General features: G+C 41.1%; 1 protein-coding gene across 2 annotated transcripts in view; it reads left to right on the top strand.

The window, feature by feature from the left end:
* Nucleotides 1-24,715, top strand: part of LOC136001306 (transducin-like enhancer protein 4) — a 97,654-nt gene that overhangs the window by 35,808 nt on the left and 37,131 nt on the right. The window contains exons 6-8 of one of the 2 annotated variants that reach the window (XM_065655450.1): nucleotides 4,842-4,916; nucleotides 18,568-18,769; nucleotides 19,184-19,200. In XM_065655450.1, the coding sequence (XP_065511522.1) occupies nucleotides 4,842-4,916; nucleotides 18,568-18,769; nucleotides 19,184-19,200 (294 nt within the window). Of the gene's footprint in view, nucleotides 1-4,841; nucleotides 4,917-18,564; nucleotides 18,770-19,183; nucleotides 19,201-24,715 lie in introns of both variants that reach the window. The other variant, XM_065655448.1, reaches the window with a different exon arrangement.

Here is a 24,715-nt window from a genome sequence, read left to right as displayed (position 1 = left end):
GGTCAAATATACTTAGAAGCACAATAAAATGCCAAGCACTGGCACACATACACACAAGCAAACATACAAAAAGGAAATGCTGCATGCAGCCTTTTCCTTTCAAACTCTTAAATATTAGTTGATGGTTTTCTTTTCACAAGGTAGATATGGGCCGTAATGTGCTTGCGCTTCTCTGTACATGCATTCACTAGAGGTGCTTCTAAAGTTCAGTAAGTTTGGATGGAGAGTGTGAGATCTATTATACAGAAGCAGAGCAGGAGGTCTTACGTATTCTTCAAAAGAAGCAGTCGTTGGTCTGAGATGTGAGAGGCTGAGAAGACAAAATTATTTTCCTGCATCTTGGACTTGCCCCAGACTAGAGCTGAAACAGTAAGTACAAGGAAGCTGTCAGGTATCTGTAACTCCTCTACCAAGGAAGGCTTCTTATTAGCAACTTATGTATGTATTTCTAATAATGTTTTTATGGAGTGATTATTATATCATGTCTGAGTTACAGAGCCAGGAAGCAAGTCCCTTTTGGTTTTCTGAGTGTGTGCTCTACCTCACTGTAAATGTGTCTGCTCTCCGGTTCTCACTGGTGTTTTTGGTGTGGCCTCGTCTCATTATGCTGTCTCTAGACCGGGCTTTCCAGGATGGCACTGCTGCAGTTGTTAAGCAAGACCTGGTCCGTACTCACTCTGAACAGGTAATACAACAAAAAAATAATATGAAGAAAACATAGCAGAGCCCACTTGCGTCTGCAAAGTGAACTCTTCATGGAATTTTGCTTTGGATGTTGTTGGCAGTGCTGGAGAAAGGCTGAAATTAGGCATTTTTAGCACCAGCATCTCTGTGTACGCACCAGGGGGAATTTTGACTGCTTGGTTGCTGCCAGCACAGCGCCCCTGTCATTGGGAGCTTTGATATGGTATAAAAAGCCCGGGCATTTTCCACCATGATGCAATGCCTGTGCAGGAGCCAGGGCAAGGTGACAAGATGGTGTGGTCAGACAATGTGATGGTGAAAAAGCCAACATCCTTCTTGTGGTCTCTGTTGTTGCCACCCACCGTGAGACTGAAAGGAGGTGGTTTTCCAACACAAGGCAAGCTCAAATATACTGCTCATGGCAGAAAGCAGAAAGGGGTGAAGAGAAGAGACAGGGAAGAAGATAAAAAGGAGAAATGATACTAGTCTGCGTGACAGGCGGGGCAGGGTATTGAGTTCATTGCTCTGGCCTGTTAAATGCAATGCAAAATACTGTTTTCCCATAACTGAAGAAAATGGATCTGTCATTTGCTTGTGTGCACAGAGGAAGGCTAGCATTAAATGCGTGTGAAAGCTGCAACCCTGTGTCTATATTTGGTTGGGAAAAAAGTAACCCTTTTTTTGTTGTTACTGTTTTTACTTGGCTGTAAATTGCTGTGTGATTGTTTGATGGGCAGGCTAATGTGTACTGCTTGGCTTTAGCATAATGCTGCTTGCTGCTGGTGCGCTGGCCGGAACAGGCGTTCAAGCATGCAGTGAGCACGGGAGCCATCTGTCTGTCCGTCCTTGGGTACCCACATGGGCTGGGCCAGCCCACTACCCTCCCACTCGATGAGCCCTGTGCTCCCTGCCTCTGCTCCTTGGTTTTGGGTTGCAGTGGATCCCCGGAACCTGGCTGGTCTCCTCCTCTGTGTGCAGAGATCTCCACCTGTGACCAGAGCCAGGGTGGGTAATGTGGAGCCCATTGCTGCACGGGTGATGCTGCTTTCCCTTGTCTTTATCCACTGGGACGTGTGGTTTGTGCCTGCGACCACAAGCAGCCTGTGGTCAGTCGGGACATGTGCCCCGTGGGGCTTTGCGGAGCTGGGCAGGAGTCTGCTCGGTTGCTGCGATGAGGTGAAAGTGATGGAAAGGGTAATTGCAGACCATCTATTTTTGGTTTTTTTGCAGGCTGTGCCACTGAAGATTAAATCAATGTTAAAGCAGCTAGCAATAGGAAAGTTTCAATTGTCTCTATGGTACCTAATTTAGGTTCAGCATTAAAAGGCCCATGGGTTTTCCCCTCTCTATGAAAGCTTGATCTCAAACCTATTAGAATCAGTGAAAGATGCCTTATGTGGCTGCTTAGGGAACTTCTGTCTTACGGTGCTTTCCAGCAGAGATCTTAATGTGAGATTTTGGTACTCTACCCCTCCACCTTCTCTTCCCCTCACCTGGGAATGAAATAGTGCTTTTCCCAAATACTCCTCAGAGACATTCTTCATATGTTTGCTGTAAAGGAAAGGAAACCATTCAGACTCTTGTGGTTGACTTATTTTTCCAAAACTTTGATGTAAATTGGAGTTATTTCTACAATAACTTTGATGTATTCAGGCTGGCTTTCTGTAGGTCCGTCAGAAGTTTTTTTTTCCTTTTGTGGCCCTGGGAACAGGATTTAAGTAAATGCATGTTGGAACCGAACGCTCAAATACAAATCAAGAGCTAAGTCACTTTCTTTACCTAAGTGCTAAAAGCATTGCCTAGGAAAAGGTAGGAAAGCAAAAATGACTGTAAACTTCTCAGTAGAAGTTTTTATTAAAAAAAATTATAATGTTAAAGATTTTTAAACCCCATTTTTTGGGTTTTATTTGAATGACTTGATCAACAATATGGTGGCCCATTTTTGTTATGGCCGACCTCCACCAGAAAATGGTGGTGTCATTTTTATGATCACCCTGTGTGCCACTGGACTTTCAGCTACATAATCAATGGAAGCTGTACCTGTCCTTAACATGTGATGACCTGGAGATGATAACACATCATCAGGAACTTGAGGCTTGAGTATTGTAATTTCCTTTTTGCTGGTTATCTGTGATCATGATACACCATTGCTTTTTGGGTTTTTTTCCCCCTTTCCTTTTTCAGAATGCCAAGAACACATTTGCTCATGTTCAGCTTCCTTGTTGTTCTTTACATTGTCTGCTTATAAGCAACAGATTTGGTTTACGTTAATGCAGAAGCTTTAGAAAACTCTAAATGTGACTGCTGTGATTCTGTGTGCAACACTATGTCATTTGCTCTCCTGGCATTTCCTTCATTTAATTCTTCTTTGCTTAAAAAGAAACAAACATAAAAACCATTTTCTTCCTTCCAGGAGTGTTTTTAAATTACTTCCTTTATTATTCGCATTTATCCATTTTTCGTAGTTGAGGTCAGCGTTTCTTACAGTTATGGATGGATTTTCAGACTTACTTTTCCTCACACTGACGGCTGGTATGGGAGAGAGTTTGTAAGTGAAAAGGCCATTTTTGGTTGTGTGTTGCTCTGAGAACCCGCAAATCCGAGAGTGCCAAGTCCCTGAGGTAGCGGAACCCTTCCCTATGGTCCCTCTCCCAGCAGGGCTCAGGGTGCTACCTGGGCAGTCTTTCTGATGCTCTTCACCTGCTCTTTTATTGGAGGAAGTCTTGAGGATTTGGGTCCCCACGTTATTATGTGCAGCTTTCTGCCCCTGGTAAGGATGCACAGGAGGTGTTGCTGCGTGGGTTGTGCCTCAGCTCCGCTCTGCCTGTACGTGCAGCCCTGGGGAGCAAACTGGAGGCTGTATCGTAGAATCATGGAATAGTTTGGGTTGGAAGGCACCTTCAGAGGCCATCTAGTCCAACCTCCCTGCAATGAACAGAGACACTTTCAACTAGATCAAGTTGCTCAGAGCCCCATCCAGCCTGGCCTTGAATGTCTCCAGGGATGGGGCATCTACCACCTCTCTGGGCAACCTCTGCCTGTGTTTTATCACCCTTATTGTAAAAAATTTATTCCTCATGTCTAGCCTGAATCTCTAGCTGAGAAACTCTCTCACCTTTTCCTTAAACTTTGCACCAAAGAACATCTAGACGTTGATTTCGATACAGAGTTGATGTTTCATCATTATGGTTTCAGCACCTCTTGAGATAAGCAGGAGCTCCCTTCTCTCTGTGTTCAACCTGTGGCTGTTAATCAGAGATGACTCACTCCCAGTGCAGATCACACAACCTGCTTGCAGTTCTCCCTGACCCTCTTGTACCAATTTGTCATGTGTATTCCTCATCCTGTGAGGCTTCCTGTGCCAATGAATTTGCCACTGGTGGAGCTTCGAACAGGCACAAATATGGATGCAAGATGAGGACCTTATTTTATTTGTAGTTGATGTTTTCAAATAAATATTAATCAGTTTTCAGCATACAGCAATTTTGAATTTACTGGGGGAATGCAGTATCACTCAAACTGAGATAATATAACCACTGAAGCTTGTAAACTGTGTTGTTAATTAGACCATGTGTTTTTGATGGACTTCTTAAAGCTATTAAAATTTACATGTTGGGGATTGAAATAATTAGTTCTCTTTCACGTGTTTGACAGACTTGTGAATGGCATTTTAAATTTCTTTCTTACGGTTGAGCTGCTTTGAAATGCACCAAGAAGGAGAATCTGTATATCCTTCAGTGGTGTGGGTGCCATGTGCTTGTTGAAAATACATACCTTTCTTTTTCTCTATGTGTTTTTAAAAAAAATCTAAGTTTCTGTGGCTGGAAGCAAAGTTGCTTGCATTTGAAGTTGTCATGTAAATTAAAGAGCGCACTGTGCTGATAAAAAGAAGGAAGACAGTTCCTTTTTTAGCCATGTTGTAAAATAACTCATTTGGGAAGCGAGGGTGCAATTCCTGGCAAGTAGTGGCATAAATAAAATAATGCCCTTACTTGACACTCTTGTAGATCAATACAGAATGTGACTGTCTGTTAGAGAACAGTTATTTCAAGACCTGCATGTGTTTGAAAATTAAAGAAAAAAGATAAAAGGAACAATCTTTGCTTAATAATTTAGAAAACAAATAATTTTATTCTGTTTCTGATCTTCATTTATAGCACCAGCAACAAGTGGTGCAGGCTGTGGAGCGTGCCAAGCAAGTGACCATGGCAGAACTGAACGCAATCATTGGGGTATGTGGTCTTTCTGTTTTAGCTCTAATAGTGTTTGTAAATAGCTTTTATTTTTCTTTCTCTCTTGTATGAACTCATTTCCATCAGGTGGGCAAAAGATGTGGGCAATGGTGAAATTCAGTAGCTAGATCTTCATAAAAGCTGGTCACTACCTGAATACTTTGGCTTGCACTTTGCCAAGAAGACTAACAGGGTAATTAATGTCTGTGTTGTATCCATTCCCTGGTATCTGGTTTTTTGTTGTCCTTTTTAAGTAACGTTGCGTCCTTTGCATTCCATGTGCTAGTCTGCTTCTGCAGCCACCGTGACAGATAGCCTTTGTATGACACACTGCGCATGAGGAGCATTTTTCACATCCTTGCTGCCCACGTCTTTTTCTGAGTGGCGGCCCAAGACTGTGAATGCTCATCACACTTTTCATTTTTACATTAAAAAATAGCTGTTACTTAAAAAAAAAAAAATCCACAACCGAAATGTATGGCAAAACAACTTCTCACCACTGCGCTCATAGGTGCCTTGTTCCTAGTCATCTGAAAATAAGGATGTGTGGAGCCCCTCTGGTAAAAGCTTTACTGCCAGCAGTATTAGCCTGGTATAGCAGTCTTGTGATGTTTTATGGGCGTGGGCCGCTGGAGTGTTTACATTTTACAACTGGAGAGGAAAGGCAAAACAACGAAAACTGTGGCTGTTCACACTACATAAAATAAAGGTGAGAAGTCATATCTTAATAGCACATTATTCACATGTATAATTATGCAGCTGGTGCAAGCAGTTGTTTAAGTTATTCTAATGAAGACACTACAACTGTACTTCCCATCTTCTGCGCCCTCCCAAATGCTTTTTCTTTTGTGTATAGATTATACATAAAAGTCTTCTCCTTTTTTTTATTCAGTGTATCAAACACACTTTGAAATGCTAATTATTCCATTTACTTTCATTAAAATTCAAATTGCTGAGTGAAGATGTGGATAAGGGTCGCGGAATAATCAATCTGAAGTGAAGATATTGCTTCAATTATGCCTCCGTCTTTTAGCAAGGAAATCAGGACTCTCTGATCATTGCTGACGGTGGTGTAGAGCAGCAGTCTGATTGTAGCTTGTTTTTAATAGGCTGTTTCTAACTCTGTTTTGTGTCCCTCTGACCACAAGAAAACACTGGTAGTCAATTAGAAGATATAAATGGAAAAGAGTAACCTTTATTTCCTCTGAAGTGCCTGTTAGAAAGAAGGGGGTGAATTGGAGCGAGTCGTGTAGAATCGTGAATAACATTTGTTGTACGTCTTTTATGCTCCAGTGGGGAGAGTGGGAGATGAATAATTCCCCAATTAGTTTTCATTACCTAACCAAAAATATTGCCTTCTATTAACATTCTTTGCATAAAGTAAGTAGCTAAAGGTTGGCATCTTTGCTAAAGAAGTTTTTGTATATGTATGCTGCATGTATGTAGGTAGCATGGGTATATAAGTGCACGTACCGTGGTGTGTATGTGCACACGAATGCGTATGAAAACTACACAGTCTATTGTGTACGTTTTTGCCATTTGCTTTTGTCTGTGTCAGGGAGACTGCTAAAAGCAATTTGCTTTCTAGTAAAGAATGAATTGATTGATGTAGAACATGTGATTTTATAGATACTGGATATTGCACTCATTATTTAAGTTTATCCCACTTTCATGAACTACTAAACCACACAGAATAAATACGAGCAGAATAGACACTTGTGTGGGAGCTTGGCAGAAACTTCTGCTGGTCTTGCCCCATCAGCCAGAAGTACATTTTCTGTTTTGTTTGTTGCTGTCTGAGTTTATCTCTTCAAGTCAGTTGAAATTCTATTGCCTCAGATTTTCATAATAACTGAATTCTGGTTTTGTGCATTAAAATGAGACAGCTCTCACCTCCCTCATCAGACTGATTTTTACCTTGCTTTACTGCCTTTTTGCATTTTCCTGATTTATGTTGACTTAGGAAATGCTGTGTGGACCTCTCTTTAGTTTTAGAGAAACAGGAGCAATACAAACTGAAAATTCTGTGTTCCTTGGATTTAAAGAGAAGTAATCCAGTCTTTAAGAGATTCATTAAAAAAATGGAATAGAAAAGATAGCAAGTTATCAAAGAGACTTAAGTTCTAGTTGCATGAATACCCACAATAATGTTATGTCTTGCACTTAGAGAGATTTAGAGTCTGGAAATGTAGCATGGGACTAAAAAGGGCTCGTCATACTTTGTAAAGTATATACCAACAAAAATAAAACAAAGAATGTAATTAGAAATCATAGCTTTTCCATATCTAATTATGCGGTCTTGCACCGTTTTGCTGTTTGATGAGTCTGACAGCGTTTCTGTTCTTCCAACCCTGTTATTTTTTAAAAACTTCCAAAGTTCATTTTCTCTTTACATTTTTAAAAATACATCTTTTAGTTACCCATTGAACCGTGTATCAGACAAAGAGAGAAGCAGTATTTGAGTTTTTGAAACACACCTGTAGTTTAAGTTTCCCTGTGCTTTTTGGGGCTCTATTGAGTTTGCCTCACTCATGCTGGAACCCTTTGGGGTTTGAACGGAGGGACCTTGCATTTGAGCTTAAAATGGATTTTGCTGCAGTGGAGGGTGGCACAAGAAAATAATAAAATGTGCACAAATCATGTCTCTCTTCGTATTTCACCTGTATGTATTTTTGTATGAATGTGCTCTGTTTTAATGGAATCTGATGAAGCACCTTTTAACTTTGCAATATTATTCTATCTTCATTGGTAAATGAACCAAGTCACTGATCCGTGCAGTTTAAATGCAAAATACTGAAGTGAGCCTGGAATCCAGAGAGACTGCTTGTTCTCCTGACAATAAACTAGTTGTGTTTAATGGAATGAAACACAGTTATAATGACTTCTTTCACAGGTCACGTTCAGTTTAAAACTGTTGACGGGCTGAAACAAGTTAAGTATCGTCTGTCTTCTTCTGGAGAGATGCAGGGAGAAAAACTAAATGAAACCTAGGTGTCATAAGCATGCTGCAGGACTATAAATCTGCAGCAGGCATCCAGGCTCTGCGTCTGGTGTCGTCCACGCTGCAGCATTCTTGCGTGGAGCTGTTTGTTGTGCACATCCAGAGCTCCTTTCCAGGTCTGGTGTCTCAGGATGAGCAGAGGGATGTATCCAGTCCATCATGTCACGTGCCGTAGCTGCCGTGTTTTTACATTAGAGTCTGCAAGATCACACTGTTGGAACAACACACAAATTGTAGCCTTAAATCAGTAATATGATCTAATTAGGAGCGATGGTTTCATTTCCTGTATTACTAAATTGAGTCATCTAACTCTCCTAAATTTTTGTTGTTGTTGTTGTTGTTAATCCGTTATACTATATAATCAGAACATGCTGTGTGAATGTGGTTACATTTTAATAAGGGAACCAGGGAATTAACTTGTAACTTTATAAGAATTTTATCAGAGTGGTGCTTTTTTTAATTTTTATTTTTCATTTTTTATTTCCTCTGTTTAAAATACATTTGGATAGTAAGGCAGAAATGGAGGCTAGTGCTTGTGTGCCTGTTTGTCACACAGAGAGAGATAAATGTACCAAAAACTTAAGAACAGGTATGTGATGGTGTTCAAAGAAAATGCAGTTTAGCACGAGAAATGCTGAACCTCAATTTTTAGTAGTGACATTTTAATGATAGGAAGTCTGCAAAATTATTTGCCATCAATTGTGAAGGCAATAACAAGCCTTGGTGGTTTTTCACACCCTCTGTGTTAAGTGCTTTCAGAATGACAGCGTAAACTGTGTTGGAGAACTCCAAGGAAGTAAAACTGATTAAAATGTTCATGCTTGAATGGTGCTGATGGAATAGTTCATTTGGACTTTCTCTACCTCCTGCAGCTCAAGCTGAAATATTAAAATTCAGTGGATTTAAATCTCTCTCCCCTCAGCTCAGGAAAAAAACATTACATTTTAATAGGTTTTAAACTCATAATTCATTGGTTTGGAGCAGCACTATTAAATCTATTTAAATATTACTTGTATTACTAAGGAAATGATTTGAATGATTTTTCCTTTACCATTCTATACATCCGAGTGAAAAAAAAATACTTTGATTTAATTTTTAAGCATTTTGTTTTATTATGTCACTTTTATTATCTTCTTTAAAAATAAGCAAATGGCAGTTACTGGAAGAAAAGACTTCTTCTGTATTGTTGCATACAATCATCAAGCTATAAAGTTCCTTCCTTAATACACTGCTTGTAACAATTTCTGCCTTGTGTTTGAGGTGAGGCTGAGGTACTTGTCTGACCCATGTTGAAAGGTGTGTAATTTTGGGTTGCTTTCAAGTGAGTAGTCCATTTTACAGCTCTGGAGAACAACGCCTGTTTAAAAAAAAATAACAGTATGCCATCGCAGGCGCGGAAACCTTTGCAAGCGGCGTGGTGCGGATAAGTGCATGCAAGCTGTAATAAAACCTTGGCATCAGTGCATCTTATTGCTGCTGTGGCACGAGGGTCTGGAGCTCCGGATGCCAAATGCCGAGGGGCTTTTATCGCATTGGTGCTTAACATGCAGAGGCATCTCGGGGTTGTTTCTGCCTCTTGTGTGTGCTTTCCCTGTGAGGAAGAGTGAGGGGTTTTTGGTGGAACCAATGCAGCTGAGTGGGAATGCTTTAATTCCCATTTGTGTGCAAAGTTGCTCCAACCGAGTGCGTGTGTTCAGAAGCAGGAGTGCCAGGGAGGATGGGGGAAGGGAGGCAGAACGAGCAAATATGTGTAGAACAGGAACAACAGTCACCTGTCTCTTCAGCCCTTCTGTGTTGCTTGTTCAAAGGCGTATTAAGTGGTGGTTGAAGCTCAAATGCTGTAGAACAAGTTGGCCACCTGCCCTATGTTATACCCAGGTTGTTACAGTGGGAAGGTAGCAGAGGGGGCTGACTTAATGGGTACATGCTTTGATTTGTGTTTATTTGTGTGCCCTAAAGAAATGTTGAAATTTATTCCTCCCTGTTTAATTATGCTGTTTGTATGTTGAGGATGTGTGGTGATGTGGTCCTGCAAATTCTTTGACGCTGCCTAGTGCCTGGAATTGAATTGTAGAAGGAATTGTAGATATAGAAGGCTTTTGGGTGAGCACTTTTTTGTTTTGAATTATTCATCTGAAGTCTGGCTAGGTTAAAGGCACCATGGGCTTTTTTGCGGGGGGAAGAAGTGTTTTGTAGGAATTTTTCTTCTCCCTTTATTCCCAGATGCCAGCTTCAGAGACAGCCTTGCAGGTGAGGCCTAATTTAAATAAATCTCCTCCATATGCTGCATTATCCTGATCTAAAGAAGCTGGAAATGAGGCAAACAATCTTTTTAGGGATTTTTGGGGGAATTAATTAGAATGTAAATAATTCCAGGTTCCATATTTACTGAAAAAAAATGCTCCAAGGCTGGATTTTAAATAATGTTGCTACACTGGGAATGGGCTGCCACCGTTTTCCTCTTTTTCTCCTATTTTCAGTAGCTGTGGTAGCTACTGAATTTATATTGGTCTATCACTATAGGAGCAGTCAGTAATGTTGCAGTGTGAAGTGCAGACCACTTATTACAGCTCACTGCCAATATGCTGATGCCAGGGGCCCTGCTCGTTCTGCTTAAGTAAGTGCATATGACATGAGTGTTACGGCTCACATACCGTATCTGATCAGGCAGGAGAGCTGATTTCTGCCTCTATGTTCTTCAGGTTTTCCAAACCCTGGGACCAAAGCTATGTGACCACCATATCTTTTTTGAATTAAGATTAATCACAGCAGATATGAGGAGTCCTATGAAGATTTCCCTTCATGGTCTACAACAGGAACATATGCAATATTTTATTTATGACTTCTTATTGCATGCTCTCACTTCACACACAGTAGAAAGGAGAAAACACTGTTCCCGGGGTGGTCTGTGCTCCAGTGTATGGAAGCTGTCTCCAACCAAATACAGATTTGCCACACTCCAATGGACTCTTGGTCTGTTATGTGCTATATATTACCTTCAATGATGGCCTTACACCAGTGCTTTTGAAAAGAAGAAAAAGTCTATAAAGGATCTGTTTGGTTTTGAAGTATTGCAAAGGCAGGGATTTCCCAAAAATGCTTCATTGCAAAATCAGCAATGTTAATGTACTCAGTGGAGATGCAGCCCATTTAAATATGTACCCTTACTGTACAGGATAGCCTAAAACCAGTTGTTATTAGTGTCATGTTTTCATACCACAGAGTACTGGTATCACCCCGAAACAGGGCCATATATTTGTCATCTACACTTCTTCCCAACCACACTTTGTAGGCTGCTGCCTACAGCTATGACTGAGGAACAAAACTCCATACAGTGGAGCAGTTAAGCGTTTGCTTTTCTTGAGGTATGTGGGTAATTCTTTTGGTGTCTTCAGTCTTAAATGTAGGCTAAAGCAAGGGCTTTAATGCTTGACTGGGATGGATATTAAAGTACTGCATAAGGGAAGTGTTTCCAGATGTTAAGTTCATCCAGGAAGAAGGAATTTAAGAGGTCTTAAATCTTCAAGTTGTCTGATAATTCAGTATGTTTGACTTTTGGTAGTGAGACAGTTCCTTGCTTATCGTTCAGCGAACTTTTCACAGACACTTCCTTAGTATATTAATGCATCACAAGCATTGATGAACTTATCCCAGTAACATTTCTGAAACAAGGGAGTAGTGCTTTCCCTGTTCTACCTTTGGAAGAGGCTAAGGCAAAGAGAACAAGTGGTCCTTCCAACAGTCTTGGAGCTGCAACTTAAACCTAGGTGATTTGATTCCTGTCAAGACCTTCCTTTATCAAAGGTGCTGTGACTGGGAAACTGCACTAAAGCAAAAGAAATCGCTTTAAGTTTCAGTTATTTGACTAATGGGCACTACATTGAAGAGACAGAACACTACATCTCTCAGTGAAATCTGCTTGGAGAGAGATAATGGTATCCACGTGTCTTAACACCCCGTGTTGACCTGTGGGAATAGGCTGCTCACCACCAAGAAGAGCAGGTGTTACGGTACTCTGCACCAGAGCAGTCTTGAAAGACACAGAGTGGGTTGAAAGAATGGATCAATCCAGGCAACACAGATTTTTTTATCCCAAGCAATTTGCTGAAATCCAGTACAGTGTGTGTTTGTGTGTTGTAAGCGTGATGAAACATAGTATTAGCACTTACAGAGTTATGGAGCCTGTGCTTCTCAGTAATTGCTATCCAGAAATTTGAGTTGCTAAGGATTGACTTTTAAAGATGCATTAAAGTAATGCATAAGACACATAAGATGCATCTCTTTTATGCTAGGGCTACATGGCTCTTAGACTATACCTTCTGAGGAAGCTTAGAAGTGAATTATAGTTGCCACATTAAAAGCTCTGGTGATAGAATTACTTACAGATTTAGCAACTCAGGTCTCTCGGTGACCAGTGGCATTACTTCTAGCTTTTATTGTTTAATTCGTTATACATCTCAGATGGTACTTTTTCACTTTTCAGTCACGTTTATATAGCTGAGGGTTTGAGAAACTTTTTCATGTGAGGACCCTAGAAGGTTATTTCGGACACTGCTGGAAAAGGCATAGGCATCATTCTCATTTTCTGGTTCTAAAGAAAAGGGCCAAGATTCATAAGGTCACAGGGACTCTGCTTTCCTACAGTCAGTCCAGAGGAGAGAAAGTCTCTTCCCAGAGTCCGTGGGTTTGACACAAGTGGAGCACTTGGTAAATACAGCACTTCAACCAGTGTGTGCCTACCTGTCCAGAGCTGATTTTTGCCCTCTGTTCATCTGTAACAGAAGATGCCCACTTGCTGCCATTGTTACTCTTTTTCTCTGCATTGGTCTTTGTGAAAAGGTTTTGAAGTGGAGGTTTGATTTCATGCCACTGGCGCTCCGTATCATAAGACCTTGAGCTTACTCGCATTTGGTGCTTTCTGCTTTCTCTTGCAGGCAATATGAATTTTCTTTTCCTTATCTTGCAATTGATGGGGGAGAAGGAAGGAGAAGGGAGCTTAAGTGGCATGATTTATGCAAGAATTTCTGTGCTGTATTAAATGATAATAGAAAGTCGTTCTAAAGTTTCTAATGCTTCCTCCTTCTACCCCCAATGTGAAATTGAGATGGAGAAGAGTCCTGCAAGCTGATGAAGAAAGTACTGAACTCCCAAGATTCTGGGGGAAGCTGGGGACTAGGATTTTCTTTTGTTAAAATACTAGCCTTTTCTTACCACAAGTATTTTAATTTTTCAGTGGGTTGTATTATTTTTTTTTTAACTTTTGTCCTCTGTCTGTGCTGTTTCACTGAGTGAAAAATAGTCATAAAGGCGGAAGACAGGAAAAATGGTGAGACATGTCCTGACAGATGCTGCTATGATTAAGAACGGAAATATGCTCTCCATGTATTGCCTTTCATCCCACAATAAGATTCAGGAGTTGACTCTTTGTTCCTATATCACTTAAAAGATCTTTGAGGTAATTTGTAGATATATGATTCTGATAGTTTCTTTGTTATTTATTTAAGAGTTCTAAATGCTTCCCTTCTGATTAATGACAGCCATTGATTTTTTCCTTCCCCTCATAGTTTTCCTAGTAGAGCTTGCTTTCCTCCTGTAGAATCAGCATCCTCAAAGGCAGAAATTGCTGATTCTCAGAGAGTAAGAAGCTTGGCATTTTTGTTTGTTTGGGGTTTTAAAAGATTTTTAACTATTATTATTTGTCTCCTTCTTATTCTCTCCCCTTTTTTAATTGGTTTTCATTCTTTTTCCTAGATTTTATCTAACCTGTGCATTCATTCCCCTTTGTGAACAGAAACAACGTGTGTTTTCTAGTTGATCAGCTGTGTATAAGCATTTAGAGTTCCTACCAATCTCTGATACCTTTCTTTCACACTGGGCATGTTCATTTGCAAAATGATCACTCTCCCTTAAAAGACTAAGAATGGTAGGTTGCTCTACCCTACATCTGTACCACAGTCTCTTTATGGCAGACTAATCATATGATTAATGCATATAGCTCCAGGACCATTCCACTGGAGGAACTGCTGTGTGACTCGCTTTGTAGGCTGTTCTATCGTGTTGTATCTTAACATCAGAAAAACCTTTTTTTGTAACGGTATGCCAGCTGAGAGAGAACTGTACAAAGGAAGTACAAACAGTGCACATCATGTCAGGGGTGCAAACAGGCATGATAGATGAAAATTCATATCATCCTAAGCACACTTACAACTGTGTGTGCCAGAGGACTTCCTTTTCTTGCTGATCTTTAAACCATTGGCGTTGACACTGTGTACTCTTGAGCCACTGTTTTTATGTCTTTATTTCCTCTTCATCTTGGTTACTGTTTTATCTGTATGCTGTCTTACTAATGATTCACTCTGAGCAATCACTTAATCTAGCAAATTTCAAACAAACAGTGAAGCTATTTTATCCAGATTTTTGAGGTCCCCTCCCAGCAGCATTGCAGGTATGAGTAGTGCATGAGTGTCTGTAGATATAAAATATCTTTTTGAGACATTAGTTTGTTAATGTTAGAAATGTCTTTGGTTAGAGGAGTGTGTTCAGGTTGTTTGGATAATGGCTGTGAGCTTTCAGGGTCTGTAAGATGAAAAGTGGTAGATTACTGTGACACGGAGTTGCTTGGAAAGTATCCAGTAAAAACTTGAACCTTTTCCAGGAAAACAGGCTTTGAATGTGCTGACTGTAACAAGAGAGTATTAGAAGCTAATTTGTTAGTGGGTTTATTATTGTATTTTACTTTAAATTTGATCTCTTAAGATATATTGGGAAAAGAATTAAGCTAAGCATCAATATTGAGAATTGCAGCTGTAAAAATTTGTGATACTTAGATAAAAACCTTTTGCAAAGCCTTTTTGCCTATTTGTTTGGATGTGGCTTTGGAGTTATTTTATTCCTTACTGTAAAGTGCCTAGAAGAATACACAGAAAATTAAAAACAAACAAACAAAACCAACCATCCAACCAAAAAAAAACCAAACCAAAATATTAGTAGCAACCAGATGTTATCTTGATTTGACATGTGTTAATATGTCTTGAGAATTATACTTCAGTTTTTACTACTGAGCTGATTTAAATGACCATCTTCCTAAACTTACTACCAAAACCAACAGAGTCTTAGTTTTTTGGCTTCTTTCTGATTGCTAGGTTTACCCTTGCTGTTATACTTTTTGTGTGTTGAGGGTTTCTTAAAAACACTGCAATCTGTTTTATGTTGTATAGTGCATATTTCTTGGTAGCTAACTGTTGCTGTTTTTATTTTTAAATAGTTCTGGAAAATTTACAGCATAATAAAGCCTGGTGTACTGCCTTTGCAGGTTTTCACCTGTTATGCATTGATGCTGAAAATGTATGCTTGACTTTACGCATACTGTAGTCAACTGTGATGGGATTGTCTAAAGTTAACCACGTGCTAACAGTTCTTAAATAACATGACTAAGGTTAACAAATTAAAGAGAAGATGGAGGAGTGGGAAGTGAAAGCCTTACAGCAACATCAAAAAATCGTGTGGTTGCTCAGTTGGCTTATTTTCAGGCTTTCCTTGGAAGATTTTAAATTGTGTCAGATTTTATGATCTAAATTTGTGGTGCAAGCAGAAACAAATGTAAACTTCCTTCCAGAGTGGCATATTCTGTGTAGGGAGAATATCCATCAGTTGTCTTATTCCTCCATCTCTTTGGCATTTTGATGACTAGAAGGGACCACCTTTTTTTACCACTTTGTATCACTAACCTGATGCTCGGTGGGTTAAAGAATTGCCCGTGTTTCTATCACTTTCCCTGTAACCAAGCAGCTATGTACAGGCCACCTGGGTAGCAGATTCTCACCAGTGACACCTGTGAGCAGTGGAAAAGCAAAACCAAGCTGTGAATGTCAGGGGCATTTGAATGTAGTAATAGATTTCGAAGGTCTGGAAATGGCACTTAGAGATGCAGTGTCACTTTGTCTTCACCTTCTTAGTATGTCTGTCATCAAACAGTGCTTAATTATGTGATTGTATACTTTTTTTTTTTTTCCTTTTGCTCTTTTATATTCTGGGGGCAAAAGCCTGCCCAGTGTTTCAGTTGAATTTTTGTCATTTTTGTGTTTGGACCAGTGCCTCACTTTTGCTATTGCTCATCATGTTGGTGGAGCTTATAGTCCTTTCCTGTACCAATGCAATTCCAGTCCACAATCCTTCTCGTGTTGTTGAGTTTGTAGTCTCACTCTCTGGGTGATCTCAAGCCACAAGGCACTGAGGTGTCATTACTCATACAACTCTTAATGCCCATATTATGTCTAGGAGGCATTAGTGATGCTTGGTACATCCAAGGTGTGGTCTGTGCTGCTGTCTTGAGAGGTTCCCAACAAAGAGCAGTAAAAAAAGGGATTGCGTTTGCAGTGCACTTTTCTTCAAGCTCTTTGGAAACCATCCTGTATCCATAGCGGATGGCATATAGTGCAGATTGGGTAGGTCAGCAGGCAGATCTATATGGATTGTACAGTACTGTGCAAGGGGTGGCCCTTGCCTGGTATAGTTTGATCAACAGTCAAACAGTTAACAAGGGGAAAGGTCTGTCACTGTTGATATTCTCAGGCTCTTCTCAAAGCCTATGCTTTAAGCCACTGGCAGATTCAGGCAGACATCTTCTTGCAGTGATTTATAGCACATTCTCAAACAGGAACGGGAAATTCCTTGTTTAAAATGAGACTTCAGAACACAAATTATTTTGTCCATTCCTTTTCTTTCTCTTGCTCTCCTCCTCCCTCCTCAAACCAGGCATGCCAGATTGTTCCGTTGCTGCAAGGCAGCCCCATTCAAACCGTGAAGCTAAACAATACGCTGTTGGATCTTGCTTCATTTCATTGTAGTTAATTTAAAATTCTGAGAAATGAAGCATCCTTCCATAATAGCATCAAGCAAGCAGAATGTGTTTGATACTTTCTACAAGAAGGGGCACCTGCTGGAATGACATGGGTTCTCAAGCAGGGAAAGGATTGAGCCTTTCCTCTGCCACCTGGAAGAACCTTCTTTCTGGTTTTCTTTTTTGTGGGTGATGGTTGTTGGTTGGTTTGTTGGTTATTTCCTCAATCTTCCTTTTGGATCATTCCCCTCCTTTCCCTTGCGCTGATCTGGGTCAATGACATGTGCATGCCACTGCCAGTCTGATTCCACCACCTGGGTTGTATTTCTAAGAGCGAGAGAAGGATCTGTGCTTTCTCAGGGGGGGTGTTGAGGGAGGTGTGCGTGCAGTGTGCTGCTTGAGTTACTGATGTGCTGTATGTGACTCGCAGGCTTTCACTTTCAGCTCACCATTATGTAAAGATTCATGCCAGGGAGGGGAGGGCAAAATAAAGTGAAGAGCATTTTGTCTTGATTATTTAAAGAGTTGGTGTGCAAGGTGGGAAGATAACTTATGTTCAAATGGAAAACAAACAAAAGTAGGACTTGAATCTTCACAATTAGGAATTTAAAATGGAATGTGTTTATGCAAAGTGAGTTGTTTTTATTTCTTCTTCTGAAGTCCTTTATACAGACGTGAAGGGAGGAGAGAGCAATCCTAGAGGACTTCTGACTCAATTTACCCTCAGCCCTGAGCAGGGACTTCTTGTAAACTAAAACCAAAATTTCAGAACTAATCTAGTTACTGTACAAACAGAAATCAGTTGGATAGTTAGTGGGCAAGCCTTAGACCTGAACACATCTCTCTTGGGATATATTTAACATAACTTTGTCAGCCTTTTTTTTTTCTTTTTTTTTTCTCACTTGCGTTCCCATTGAGCAGCAACAAACAATGTATCTACTCCACTATGGTTAGTATAGCACAGAGCTTGATGCAGCCCTGGTTGAGGTCAAGCACTCCAATTCGAACCTCTCAAGGGCTTTCTCTATGTGTTGCCAGTGTACTGGTAAAAATGACTTTAAACTCTTGTCAGCGCAGTTACTGGTGCATGCATCACAGTCCCACTCAAATAAACCTGTCACAACACAGAGTCAGCAGCTAGAGAAGAGTACAAGGGCAGGCCTCTAGCTTTTCATTCGAGCATCACTAAACGTGCACAGAGTGCCCAATTATTTCAGCATTATTGAGCAAGCCTACAGGAGGACCCAAGCCTTGCTACATTAGATTTTCTTTAGTAATTTGCTCAAGTACCGCTGAGGACACTTAAAGGGCTTAAAACGGTGGCTGCAACCAGTTTCTTTTTCTGGATTGTTAATTCAGGTTTTCGCTTTCAAATTAACTCTCACTGCATGCTGTGCAGTAGCACTGGGAGAACTGTTTAGCACTAATTTTCTCAATTTTCAGCCTTTTTTTTTGGCATTTTATAACTGCTTTTATAGTTACTTATGTTTTGATTAGACGTGTATGTGGTGCATTTCTGCTAGAAAGAGGAAAATGTGGTATCTCTGTCAGAGAAATAAAAATTTCAGCAAAACCGTAAAATTCCTTCATTATTTTTTTAAACTGTTTTTGTTTTTCTTCTAATTCAGCCAGAAGTTTACCAGTTGTGTTGTCTCCAAACATATGGACATTTTTAAAACACCAGGACATTTGCGAGAGTTTGTATCTGGATTGATCAGATACATTGGTTGATGTGATGATGTACGGCATCCCTCAGACAACCCTCGGCTCCCTGAACAAATTCAATATCTGTGTTTCGTTTTTCACAGCAGCAACAACTCCAGGCCCAGCATTTGTCACATGGACATGGTCTTCCCGTGCCGCTCACTCCGCACCCCTCGGGCTTGCAGCCTCCAGCCATCCCACCCATTGGCAGCAGCGCTGGTCTCCTGGCACTCTCCAGTGCACTGGGGGGACAGTCGCACCTCCCAATTAAAGACGAGAAGAAGCACCATGATAACGATCACCAAAGAGGTAGGTGGTGCTAAATGAGTGTGAAACTTCATTCATTTCCCTTTTATTCTTTCTTTTTTTTTTTTTTTTTCAAATCTCCTCTTTAAAAAAAAAAAAAAAAAAAGAATTTTCACAAGAATTCGTGCCTAATTGCCTCAGTATTTATTACCTGGCAGTAGCCAGAAATTGTGTTCCAGTGCTAGAAATCCAGTTTTATAAATCCGGCTGTACAGTATTAATAATTAACTGTACAGAAAAGTTAACATCTGTGCAATTTATTATTTAACAGACATCAGGATTCTTTCTTCCAAGTATGATAAATGTATAGTTTTATGTAAACTAATTGGTACTTTTCTCTTTCTCTCTCCCCTCACCTCCCCATCCCCTGCCACCACTTCCTCCCCTCCTTGTGGATGGGGGCTGCTCTGCCTGCAGACAGAGACTCCATCAAGGTAGGACTCCATTTCGTAGGTGTAAGCAGTGGCTCGAAAGAGCTGCGTGCTGCAGAGTGGTGGCCCAGAGTGGTGGAAAAAGTCACAAAAGTGAAACTGGGTTGCGATGCTCATGTTGCTTAGCAGAACCCTGCACAGACTGTGCATCAGATGTAGAATGTGGCTGGTAGTGGGGCCGCTGGGATTGCAGATGATGCGTTGTCCACTGGGTTTGGTGAAACAGCATTGAGGCTTCCTCCTGGTTATGGGGAAAGGGCCTGCCTAAGCTGATGAGAGAGAAAGAATTAGCCAGTAGTTTGAAGTAATTTGGAGGCTGTGAACTGTGATTCTGATATGTCCTGATAATGCAGATATGGAAGAAGAGCACTGTCAGTCGCAGGGGAGAGGTGGGTTGCTGCCTACTGTCCTTGCTGAAGCAGCTCGCTCCTCTTTAACTGCTGTTCCCTACCCCAACAAAGGTGCTACACTAAGGATCCTTCCTTCCTTTTCCAAAAGTTAATTTTCATGCTCTGAATGACTCTACAGTGTATGTGTGTGCACCATCCTGTGCGTGGTAGTGTTTATAAGTAGATGTAATAAGCACCTTGTGGCTTGTGTAATTTTGAGCATTCAGTGATGCGTATGACTACGACTCAGCGTATGTGCCTGAATGATTGTCTTGGATGTGTCTGTCAGAGACTCCTGAGGTTTTAATGCTGCAAGCAGGGAGGTGCATCTTGGCCCTGCAGTCTTCTGGATCCGTCTGCTCTCCTCACTGGCAGTTTACCAGCTCGCAGCAGACCCAGTTGTTGCCAGCTACACAGTTACCTGCCCAGCTCTGGATAGCTGGATGTAGTTACAGAGCGGAGCCTGAGTGGCTTGCATAATTTTCAGGAGCGTAAGATTATGCCTTTTTAGGTGATGGTGAGTCTGAAATGAAAGATACACTTCTCTTACAAAGAGCAAGAGCTATGCCCACCTTTTTGAGCACTTAGAACCAATTTGTCAAGTTTTTAGTGGTGCTTTTTTTAGGAAGATGTGATTTATTCTTGGGGTTGGCCAAATGGCAGGAGGGGTGTTCACAGCATGACTCTTGGGTGCATTAAACAAGGCAAGCAGGAGCTTGCCAGGCAGATGTTAGTGGTGTGCCCTAGATGGCACTGAGAGGAGCACGGTGCCAGGCTCAGGCTTTGCCCCAACCAGAGACCTGTCTGTCGGGCCTGCCGTGTGGGGGGCTATGCCTTCACAGCTTGGCAGCTCCAGGCGGTGACGTGTCCCACACCCTTCCCCAGTGCGCTGATTCTGCCACCGGCAACTCTGCCACGTCCCAGTCGAGTGCAACTGAGCCGATGGTTGTCAGTTTTGCTGTTACCCACATGGCTCTGCATAACAACCAGGAGCTGACAGGAACTGTCAGTTTTTACTGTGAGGAGCAAAGGCACTGAAGCTGTCTATCTGCCGACATAGGACAGCAACGCGTCAGATTTCGCTTCAGATTTCTTGTCAGGAGGGTTGGAGACTGGGATTATTGCTTTATGCAGTGAGGCTGGGTGCAGATTAATGATGGCTTTCTTAAAACACACCATGTTTGCTGTGAACAAGGTTTAGTACATTTTCTCTTTTTCCAGAACCTCAACAAACAAGTACAAGTAGGGCAGATACTTAAATGTGGGAATACAAACCCACCTGGTATATTTGGTGAGTTTGCATACCTGTACATTTGCAACCATGAGCATTTCACTCAAGAAGGTGAATGAGTAGAGCTGTTAGTTTATGCCAATCGCTGTCTTCAAGCAAAATGTGCTAGTAGTGTTTCTGTAATGTCTGTGGGATGTTGGGGTGTTTATGCTGGCGTGGGTGTTACAGGGAGTGTTTATAACAAAAAGGCTGATTTTGTATGGGAATGATTCAAAGGCACTGTTATTCATAAAGCTTTGAGAGGGAGAGGAGGGCATCGCAACTTTGTACCAATTTACTTTGAAATGATAAGTAGATGTTTGTCTTGCGCGGTGTTCAGGTTGTGAGTTGGCTTGTGTGTCAGCATTATGGGGCTTGCTGCCAGCTTTGCAAGGTGAAATAGTTTGCTAATTTCCTTAAATGTTTTCAGTAATGCCCAGAGTAGCAGTTAGTCGCTTGTTCAATCGATCTGTCCTCCCTTAAGTGGCTCCTGGTTAAGAGAGGCTTTTTATGATTGTCTGTTGTGTGACTTGAGATGGCTTTTGTCAGCCAGAACGTGCCAGTTGCCAGCAGCTGGAGTCTGTGTGCTCGTATGAAATTATTTATTCATGCAGGATAATGCTCCTTAACATTTAACAGGTAATGAACGTGACATAAATTTCATTCTTGCTTTTAATTTTTCCCTTTCCTCTTCTAATGTGCAAACAGGCAGCTCTGGTACTCTAAATAGTAAGTAATTTTTGGCCATCTGTCAAAAGGAAATTTCAATACAAATTTAAATTAATGGTGCCTGAAATTTTTTATAGCTCCTCTAAAAGCCTCTAATGTGCAGAAAATTCTGAATCTGCTGGTAGTAATTAGTGTAGCATGTAATGAGGATATGGGCAATGTTATACAGCCCCAGTGTAACGTTTTGATATGGTAGCAAAATTTTGATTTATACAAGGTTGTGCCTGGGTTTAATTGTGAGAGACACTTTAAAGTGTTTTCTTGCTGATACAGATTATTAAGCAGGGCAGATTTTAGAATAGCTCATAAAGTGTAAATTTATGCTGTAGTGTACAATTCAGATAACCAAGGTACACTACCCATTTCTACAAAGAAAGGAGTTTGGCTGAAGTAGCCCATTGCTTGCCACCGCTTCCAGTGCTTTGCTGGGCAGTTGTCTTTGTGAAACTTCTTGTTCCTAACAGTGCTGGTCCTGACCCTCCTCCTGGTTCAGCCCAAGGGGAAAAGACAGTTTGCATCAATCTTCTAAACATGACGTTTTCTGCCTGGTAAGCCAGACTGGGCTCACATCCTTCCCAACACTTCCCTGGACTGAGCAGTTCACTGCTGAGACGGAGTAGTCACCTTCCAGATAACGCGAGATTGTCCAGGAGCTATTCCTAAATAATAGATCAGCATCAGCAAAGCAAGCTCCGTAGAGAAGGGCAGCTTTGGGACCTCTTTGATTTCATGTTGGATTCAGTCCTCTCAATCTTTTGCAAAGTTCGAAAGTGTGGGAAAACTCTAGACACAGTAAACTGGGTCAGGGGAGCGCTCTTTGTGCGGCAGCAAGGCTGTGGCGCAGACAAAGGGAAGGCAAGGGTGGCAAGTGCCAGGGCTGCGCTCAAAGTGCAGCCGTGGCTTAAGGGCTCTGAGGGAATATAATGTGTTTAGACAGAGAGACAAACAAACAGCTCTGCAGTTAACCGAGCAGCTTTTCGCAGAGGACTTGGCATGTTCCCTTCTCAAAGCAGTAAAACCTCTTTTTTTTTTTTTTTTAAAAAAAAAAAAAAAGGATTATTTTGCAGTGGATTCTTGCTTGCTAATTGCACTCTGCAAGGATTTTTCCACCTCCTGCAAGAACTGCTGATGCAGGAGGCATGTTGTTCTTCTCAGCCTTGGTACTGTCTCTGGGACAAACGTGGCAAAAGTTTCTCTGGTGCCTAACAAAGTCCCTTCGTAAAACATACCCTGTGAGGAAGCCAAGGAAGCATTTTGTGTGCAAAAGCACCACCTGGCAGAACGTTGTCTAGTGCTTGCAGTCTCTCCCTGCGGCTCTCGCTGCGGCAGCTGGAGTGAAGGAGACCCCAGATGCTGGCTGGGTTGTGGGTCTGCTGGAGGTATCCAGGGTGTCCCTGAGCAGGTTGCTCAAGGATCTGAGAGTCTCCTGAATCACTGCTTCATGCACCGGATCCAACTTGTGTAACTTTTTACCACATCAGTTGTTCTTTATACTCATGTGGTGTGTTGCCTTTTTTTTTTTTTTTCCACCTGAATTGTAAATTATTTGGGGCAGAGACCACGCCCATAGTAAGACTTGGCAATGCAGTGGAGACTCTGTTCATTTTGATGCTGGAGGTTACTGTTTCAGCAGTAACAAGTTCCAATAATTGAAAGTTGCAGTCTTGTGGCAGGAATAAAATAGTTTGTTTGAGATTCCTCTGGGGAAAAAGAAAAAAAAAAAGTTTTAAATGAAAGGATCTGAAATAACTTATCAAACGTGGGTTGGGGGTGAACTTCTGTCCAACCTGCTATTGAACTAGGAGGAGTCTGTCAGGGCAAATTTAAGTGGGTTTAGCATTAAGATTACTTTTGCCTTAATCTGTGTGAAGGCTAATAATTACATGTGTAGCAGATGCAAGGGAAGTGGATGGGTGCAATTCCCACATTCCATTTACATTTGTGGTGGCAGGTGCTCCAGTGCTTCTCAATTTAGCTTCTTGAGCTGTTAGCCACTCTTAAGTGTTTAGACCTCTGTTCATTTAGTATGTAAGTAAGATTAAGCTGCTTACTCCTGCAGCTGTAATTTGATATTTTAAAAAAATATGAGTGTAATGCTGCTGGAAAGAACAAGGCAGTTTGAAGTCAAAACATCCAACATATATTGTAAGTCTTTTGGATATTACCAAATGTAATGACATTGCTCAGACTTTGTTCATCTGATGGTAGAGGAACATCATGTAAACTGCCAGGATGTACTTTGTCTTAATTGTCAGGTTTCTTTTAAATGAGACTTCCTCTAGTGGTGAGCATCCCGCCAAGTGTCTTTGTGTTCGGTATGTATTTAACAAGTCAAAGAAACACAGTTATCTGGTACACGCCTAAAGAAATTTACAGAATTTATTTCCTGATCATTTTGTTATTTTGCCACTTTAATACCATTCAGCTGAAAAAGCACTTCACAGACTTGTTAAGATCCAAACGTTTCACACTCATGTCACAGAATCTGCTCAGGCTTTGCTCCATTCAGAAACAAAACAAGGCATTGCGTGTATTCTGCTTTCTGTAATCAGTAGTTTTAAGGTGAGCATATCTGAACTGAACTTTGCTCTACAAGATCTGTGTTTTTGGTCTTTTGGGATGTTTTAGGGCTAGCATTATCAAAATATGAATAACTTCTGTTAGCTTGTGATACATTAATTTTTTCAGTATTAATTGATATCTGCCTCTGGGCGTGTAAGCTGTGCCGAATGTAACAGGTGCCCTAATTCCAGAAAACGTGTTGTAATTGTTTGTTTGTGGAACAGATGAATAAATATCTATGGGGCATAGCTGGTCCTCAGGTGGTGAACGTGAGTGGATTAATGATGTGATTGGGTGAGACATGCTTGTTTGTTGCAGTCTCGTCCAGTAACTGTCTGCTGAAGCAGAACAAATATTAATTAGCAAGGTCCTGTTTGTTGTCTCAGTCTATCTTATGGAGCTGATTTTTGGCACTGCTTTTTTTTCTTAACCTTTTAATGGCTAGACTTGTAGCATGTCATTCAAGCCCTGTGGATTATAACAGACGTTTAGAACACAAAACTAAGCCTCAGGTGTATCTCCCAAGTGTGTTTTTTATTTCTTTTGTAACTCGCCCTCCCCACCCCCC

This window comes from Caloenas nicobarica, chromosome Z (genome assembly GCF_036013445.1).
Source record: "Caloenas nicobarica isolate bCalNic1 chromosome Z, bCalNic1.hap1, whole genome shotgun sequence".
In the NCBI taxonomy this organism is placed as follows: domain Eukaryota; kingdom Metazoa; phylum Chordata; class Aves; order Columbiformes; family Columbidae; genus Caloenas; species Caloenas nicobarica.
Note: the sequence above shows the minus strand (reverse complement) of the source record. Positions and strands in the feature narration are given on the sequence as shown.